At 35.9% G+C, this 8,292-nt stretch overlaps 1 protein-coding gene across 1 annotated transcript in view; it reads left to right on the top strand.

Moving 5' to 3' along the window:
• Pank3 (pantothenate kinase 3) overlaps window positions 1-8,292 on the top strand; it is a 29,177-nt gene extending 20,885 nt beyond the window's left edge. The window contains exons 6-7 of the mRNA XM_076578165.1: window positions 133-258; window positions 2,483-8,292. Coding sequence (XP_076434280.1) covers window positions 133-258; window positions 2,483-2,533 — 177 coding nt within the window. The 3' untranslated portion in view covers window positions 2,534-8,292. The remainder of the gene's footprint in view (window positions 1-132; window positions 259-2,482) is intronic.

An 8,292-nucleotide genomic window follows, 5' to 3' on the forward strand; every position in this document is an offset into this window, starting at 1 on the left:
CACCTTTAATTATCTAATTCGTGAATAATCAGAAGTATAGAACTGTATGCCAGGTACTAATTAATGGCATAACGTTCTTACATGAATATTTTTAATGCCCTAAAAGTCACTTGCTTCTTTTCTTTCTTTCAGAAAATAAACAGAGTTGTCTTCGTTGGAAACTTTCTACGTGTCAATACTCTCTCTATGAAACTTCTGGCGTATGCTTTGGATTACTGGTCAAAAGGTCAATTGAAAGCATTGTTTCTAGAACATGAGGTATGAAAACAATTTTTTTTTTAGTTATTTAACAGCATGTTTTGTATGAATTTTCTACATTTCTATATGTAAAACTATAAATATATGTGCATATGTGGAGACCAGAAGACTACTTCAGGTGTCATTATCAAGAACACCATCCCCATCTTTGAGACAGGGTCTCTCATTGGCATGGTGAGGCTGTATTGGTTGGACAGCAAACCCCAAAGATCTGCCTCCCCACATCTGGGCTTATAAAGATACACCACCACCTAGCTTTCCTATTTTTATTTTGGTTTAAGGAATCAAAACACCATCCCCATCTTTGAGACAGGGTCTCTCATTGGCATGGTGAGGCTGTATTGGTTGGACAGCAAACCCCAAAGATCTGCCTCCCCACATCTGGGCTTATAAAGATACACCACCACCTAGCTTTCCTATTTTTATTTTGGTTTAAGGAATCAAAAATTCAGTTCCTTGTATTTACAGATTGAGCTATTTTCCCAGGCCTGGGCTTTGTTATAACAAAGGATTCTTTTTAATTCCCTCAGTGTATTGTAACCCACCCCCACCCTGAGAAGTAACTATTGTAAACTTTTGAAATCTGTAAGATTTGTTTACCTAGTTCATCTTGATGGTATACTCCTATAATCCTAACAGGCAAGATGTTAGCCTAGGTTTGAAGCTGGTTTGAAGTCTGCTCTATATAAGTTCGAGGCTAGCCAGGATTACATGTCATGACCCTGTATTCAAACAAACAAATGAAAAACCAAACAGCTTACTTCCTAGATTTTTTTCCTATTTTTATAATGTCCAGTTAAATTCCAATCTGTGCAGTTAATCAGTCTCTTATAATGAAATCAGATGCTTACATTATTTTGAATTAATAACATTCAAAGTGTTGCTACAATAAGTTTCCATATCTCATTGTTGCAGCTTTCGGTACAAATTGGAATGGAATGTTGTCTTACCCTTCTACAAGGCACACACTAAGAGTGTCAAAGCTCCAAGGAGTTTTTTGTTTGTTTATTGACTAAAGGGAGGGAGAGGGTATAGGTTTACTATATTAGTTGTTTAAATGTTAGTGTCTAAAAGCCATAGTTTAAAGATAATTATTTCAAAAGTGTATGGAATGCAGCTTAACATTTTTTATTGCAGTCTGTAGTAATGACATCCTTTTGACCTCTAGTTTTATTAATTTATGTCTATTTTATCAGATTGACTAAGAGTTTGTCAATCTTACTAACATTTTCAAAGAACCAACACTTTGGTTGATTTTGTATTGTTATTTTAATCCCGATTTCATTAATTTCTTCCATGATACAATTTCTTGCTGTTGCTGTGCTTAATATTGGCTATTTGTTTGAGCCTTGGGGCTGCATCATTAAGTTGTTTGCTATCTCGCAGGGTTTTGTTTTTTTCGAGACAGAATTTCTCTGTGTAGCTTTTTGAAGCCTGTCCTGGAACTCACTTTGCAGACCAGGAGGGCCTCAAACTCAGATTCACCTGCCTTTGCCTCCCAAGTGCTGGGATTAAAGGCGTGGGCCATCACCGCCTAGCTGTTTCTGGTTTTTCATGACAGGGTTTCTCTGTGTAGCTCTGACTGTTCTGAATCAAGCTAGCCTCAAACTCAGAGATCTACCTGCCTCTGCCCCTCCCCAGTACTGGGATTAAAGGTGTGTCTTACCACACCTGGCTAGTTCTTTTTATTTAATTCAGTCCATTAGTCTGTATCTTTTTAGTGGTGAATTGAGGCCATTTACATTTATTAACAAGGAGAGGGTTGCTCTTTTCAGAAACTAAGTGCTTATTTGCTGGGTGGTTGGTCTCCTTTCCTTTTGTATTAGTTTTGATGGTTTGCTGGGTTCTTTTAAACTTAATGCTTCTTTCCTGAATCTAGTTTATTTATCTTTTGTGGAATGTATATCCTTTCCTGTATTCATGTGAAGAAGACTATATAAATGTGTGTTCTTGAGCCTGGCCATGGTGGTGCACACCTTTAATCCCAGCACTTGGGAAGCAGAGCCAGGCGAATCTCTGTGAGTTCGAGGCCTACAAAGCAAGATCCAGGACAGGCACCAAAACTACATAGAGAAAACCTGTCTCAAGAATAGATAGATAGATAGATAGATAGATAGATAGATAGATAGATAGATAGATAGATAGATAGATAGATAGATAAATGTGTATTCTTAACAAGTAAATTTAAAAAGCTACATTGCCTTAAACTGTTTAAATCATGCAGGGATACTTTGGAGCCGTTGGTGCACTTCTTGGACTGCCAAATTTCAGCTAAAACGTCAGAGAACTTTATGAAGAAATGTCATCCAGGAGGAACTGATCCAGAGACTGTATTCATTATTTGTCACTGGGAACCAAAGGATAAAAGAGTAACACTATTTGTGTTGATTTTAAATGTCAGAACGGTGAGCTCATGAGCTTTGCTGCCTGGAAAGACCTCTGTAATGGGAAGTATTCCTCATTGATTGTCCCCTGTGTGTATATATAGCCAGCGTTCTATCTTATATGCAATACAGCTTCTTGATTGTTGAACTTTTCTCAAAAAATGATTTTCTATTTATTTGATGTAGCCAGCATTGTAGTACTGTATGTTCAAACACAAATCTTCAAATCTCAGAAATGTTTGCTTATGCAAAATAATTAATACTAAATATTTGTTGAGTGTTTTATATGTTTGGTTACTAGTGAAGAGGAAGTAACATACTCTGTATCATAATTTATTGTACTGGCAATCAAAGATGATCATTTTCTGTGACTTTAGAAATGTTAAGGCAATATTAAGTATTAACTATGGTAGTAGTTTTATAACATATCCTCTTCAACAAAGCATGTCTCTGTGACCTCTCCCCATAAATACAGTTTTCTCTCAGTTGATGAGTTGAAATACTGTATTTAAACATGAACCTGACTTTTTCTTTTGAATCCCTGAAATTTTTTGCACATATCTGGTGGCGTTAAGTTTTCTTTATTTCACACATCAATCAGTATATGTGTTAAGATGTTTACTGTTTTAAAATGGGGGCATAATCACATACTTTGGAATCTGCCTAAGTCCTCGGACTATTCAGATGGAATTTGGTTAGACTGAGTGACATTCTGTTCTTTCCCAACTATGTGTATCTCAGACTCAAACATACGCAATTCTTCCTTCTCATTAAGACACAGATGAAAGCTGACTTTTATCCTGCTATAAACAGCAAAGGGCAGAATCAGATGTTGTCTAAAAGGGTATTTTGAAACTGTGTGACTCTGAGGTAGTATTGCTGAGTTACAAATGGATCAGTATTTATGATTTTTGGTCATAAAAGCATTGCAGATCCAAAATTTGTCTTTGCTTCTGCCTTGGAATTCTTGTTTTTGAATTCCTGATTTTATAATGTTAAATCTCTCAGATTTTACATTTGCAGTAACATTTTAGAGGCCAGTAGTGTGTCATAAAGTTGAATCTGTAAGGGAAATGGACCTGTATTAATTACCAATATTTCTGGAAATAACCTTAAAGAGGTTAGAGATTGTCTACACTTCAAATAGTATTTCAGTGTGGTTTCTGAGACCCTAGTGTTCTGTAGTAAGAAGTTTCCACCAGACTGTCAGGAGGTGCTTGATAAGACAGATCTCCATGTAGTTTTCAGATTTTATGTGCAGGTATTTAAAATTCAGTTTTCTTCACCTAAAGATATGAACATACAAATAGTATTTGGGGAATGTTTGAAGATAGTGTTTGCCCAGTAGACTGCTTGGAACTTTGAAATCAGCCCACTCAGACATTGAAGTCTACCATGATGTCTTTGTCAGTGTTTGCCGGAGCAGTGGCCAGTTCCAGCTAGAATGCCACTGCTTCCTTTATTATAAAGGTTTTGACTCAAGTGTTTATGCAGATAATAAAATAATTAAATGATAGAAACTGCAGATTTTCTACCTGTGGAAATTCTATACATCAGCAACTATAGGTTTAGAGCTGTCTTTAAGAAGAGATTGAATAGTGTTCATATTCACTTGATCACTATGCTTTGGGTAATGTGGAACTAACACTTTGTCATTTGGTACTGAGATTGCCTACTAAGATCCATGTAACATGAACCAACTAGCTCATCTATTTACCTTTTTCCAAGTGTAATCAATAATTATGAATTAATAAGAACACAGAATCATGATTGATAAAGGCTGCCAAGATTCTAATCTGCTTTATATTGCTCTTGAACTTCCCTGTAAGCATACTGTCATAAATAGGTTTGATTCTAATATCAATCAGCCTAATTGCCTAATTGAAGGTCTGTGTTTTGGTATGGGGGATTTTGTTTGTTGGTTGGTTTTTTGTTGTTTAGTTTTTTTTTTTTTTGTTTGTTTGTTTGTTTTTTTTGGTTTTGGTTTTGGTTTTGGTTTTGGTTTTTCGAGACAGGGTTCTCTGCGTAACTAACAGTCCTGGCTGTCCTGGAACTCTCACTACATAAACCAGGCTGGCCTCGAACTCAGATATGCCGTCTGCCTCCCAGAGTACTGGGATTCGTGCAGCACTACCGCCCGGCTAAGGTCTGTGTTCTTAAACAGTGCCATTTAATAGAACTAAAATGTAAACCATGTATAATTGTATATTTTCTAGTAAACACATTAAAAACTAACAAAAAATAGATGAAAATCATTTTAGTACATGTGGGGTTTTTGCTTTTGTTTTTTTTTTCTTTTTCTTTTCTTTTTTTTTTTTTTTTTTTTTACTAGTATATCTGATGTGTTATTTCAGTGTGAAATCAGTGCAAAAAATTTTTTTTGGAGATATATTTTGCCCTCTTTTGTTTTTGTTTTTAATTACTTAGTCTTCAGTTGATATACATTTTAAATGGCACGTCTCAATTTGGACTGACCACAATTAAGATTTCATAGCCACGTACATAACTAGAGCCCACTGTGTTAGTATTTTTCTAGAACTACTTCTGGTTTTGTTTTTGAGACAGAGTCTCACCTATGTAGCCCTGGCTAGCCTGGAACTGGCTATATAGACCAACCAGATAAACCTTGAACTCAAAGAAATCCACCTGCCTCTGCCTCCTGCACACTGAGACTAAAGGTGTGTTAGAATTACTTAAAAGAGAATGCTATTGTGTGTCCATGAAAACTTTATGAATATGAGCTTTTAAAAGAATGAAATGGGGGTGGGAATTTTTTTTTTAATATAAATAAGATCATTTATTTGGGCCAGTTTATTTTACACAGAGAAGCTATTACTGACTATCCAAAAATATTGATATGTTGGCATCATGTCATCTCTTGTAGTGTATGGGATTTTTCTAATATCTGATACTGATAAAACTGCCTATGATAATCTTAGTAGTTAGCAATCTCCAAACTAATGGATTTCCTTCACGGAAGCAAAATTAATTCCAGGGACTTTGTTTCTAAAGTTTCTGAGTTTTGTGCAGTCAATTTTGAAGGATTACCAAGAAACATTTTTTAACTTGTTGTCTTTTTTATATTCAGAGAATCTTTATAAAAATTCTGATAACTTCAAATGCTAAGAGCATTGTCAGCCATGGTTTTGGTGGTAGATTGCGCACACAGAGATCTAAAGTACCACCACTCCCCCAAAATGTTGCCTTCTAACTAGCCTTCTAGGCTTCTGGTCCACAGTCACATAGGTTAGCATGGCATTTCCTTTCTCAGCTACTCTAAGTAGGTGGAGAACTAGTGGATCCCTCCCTTGGATAAAGTCATTGCCAAGGCCAATAATGTGCATGATAATTGAAAGCCAGCCTCTCAAGAGGTTCTCATTATTTGTAAAATCTGGACTCTTTAAAAACTCTAAATTGATGTTGCCCCTGAGAATGCATGTGATTGCTATGTTTGAGAAACCCATTCCTAAAAGATAATGCTGTTTGGGGGGTTACATTCTTGGGTGAAAAGCTTGGCCTGGCCGTAGTTCTTAAATATTCCTTATAAAACCACTTTGTTAGAAACAAAGTTCTTTCATATTTAGTTTATTTGTATCTGTTTTCTTTTGTTAAGCACTTTATCTTTGTTAGTGTGCTGCATTTGCAAATATAATTCAGAAATTCTAAATTATGTAAAAATTGATAAAGCATAATAAATGAATGTCCTTTTTTGCATTCAACTTGTTTTGTACTATATGTAATCAAAATACATTCTCTTAAATACTCTGATTTTAAAGTGATTCCTTCGAAATGTCAGTGTTGTCTTTTCCCAGCCAAGCCCCTGTTTACAGAGTGTGATTTATTCTGACAGTGATGCAGATAGGCTAGCTTCATTTGTGTCAGCAAATAATCTTTGGTTTGGTTTTGTTTGGTTTATGCTTTTTGAGACAGGGTCTTTCTATATAGTCCTGTCTGTCCTGGAACTTGTTATATAGACAAGGCTGGTCTAAAACTCACAAGAAATCATCCTGTCTCTGCCTCCCAAGTGCTGGTGATAAAGGCATATGCTACCACACCTGGCCTGCATCACATAATCTTACAAAATTGCTTTTTGTTTGCAGTTTGTAACAATTGTCTTTTCCAATGAGTCTCATAATGTGAATTTTTTTTTTCTTGAAGATTGTGATAGCTGGTTCGAAACAGCAATGTGAAAAGAGACTGTCCCAGGGTTTCTGCTGTCTTATTTCTACTTAGAAAATATTAAAATGTTTTTGCAAAGCACTCCCTATTGGTCCTACTGTGCTGTCTTGTATATATTCAGTACATGTGGAGTTCAGATTTGATAATGTTTTATGGTGTGCTGGTCATTGGCCCAGCTTCTTTGAATGTCACTATCTCTATTTGTAAGCTGGAAATTCAGTGGCTGCCATGGGAAATGACATAGTTGTCAGTAGCCCGAGAGGACAGCTGCCCCGTTCCTGGCAGTACTTAGGATGACTTCCATGTTTTCAGTGCTTATGTAGTAGTTTAACAATAAGTACTTATTATTCTCCCCGTTACTGCCCTTGATAGCTGTTGGAAAGTATGTGCATACATTCATCTGTAACTCGAATTTTAACCATTAACCTAAAAATTATGTAGGGATTATTACTACTTTTCATTTGTACAAGAGGAAACCTGCCCCTCTAATTCAGAGAGTTAAAGCCCCTCTGAAATTGCTGCAGTTGTCCAACACACAGTTCCCAGCCACATTTACAAGATGAAAATGGAATTGCCTGCAAGTAGGTTGAAATGGCCCTAATGAGGCAGGCAGAAGACCTAAAGTCTTTTCTGAGCTTAGTGGGATAGACCTGTGTCCAACAGCAATGTCCTTACTTCTAAAAGTGAGAGCTGATGCTGGAATCTGCTGCTGGCTCCCAGCATTGTGCTTAGATCTGATCTTCATTCACAAACTAGTTTGTTTTCTAAACCAAGGTTTTGGTTCTGCACCTCATAACTGGCTGTTGTTGGCCTAATCCTACATGTAAATCACTGGTCTGCTGCAGTGAGTGAGGATCAGATACATAGTACCCACTATGTTTGAGCCACGCAAATTTGTCATTTTACCTGAAGTTGAAAGGCATTTTTTCAATTCTTCCCAGTTCTGATGAAGTCATTCCTAGGTGTTTTCTGTCCCATTTTGGGAATCTTAAATCTGGGCTTATTTTACTTACACATGTCAGTTTGGTGTAAGCGCCTTACTTTGTTGGTTGCATTATTCTTACTAGGTCCAAGCTTTGTTATGTTTAGATTCTTCTAATATTAAATCTGTAAAAATGTATGATATGCTACAAACTTTATGCATAATAAGACTAAGTTATAGCCTATTGTAACCTATAAAACATTTCTTGTAAATTATCTAATTTATTTTTCCATTTATGTACAGTTTCTTAATGTAAATTTTTTAAATTTGTTGTGGCCTGCTCTAAACATTCCCACGCTTTTTCCCTTAATGCTTATATGCATGAAAGAATCTTGGGTTCTTCATTTGTACTATGTAGCCAGCCTTTAAGCCAACTTCAGGGTGTCTACCTTTTCTGTAGTTTCTAACTTTTTCTAATTTGTTAATATTATAAAAAGTGTTAGAATCATGCTTTTTATACCCTACTTTCAAAATAAATTCTCTTATTTA

This window comes from Peromyscus maniculatus, chromosome 8 (assembly GCF_049852395.1).
Source record: "Peromyscus maniculatus bairdii isolate BWxNUB_F1_BW_parent chromosome 8, HU_Pman_BW_mat_3.1, whole genome shotgun sequence".
NCBI classification, from domain to species: domain Eukaryota; kingdom Metazoa; phylum Chordata; class Mammalia; order Rodentia; family Cricetidae; genus Peromyscus; species Peromyscus maniculatus.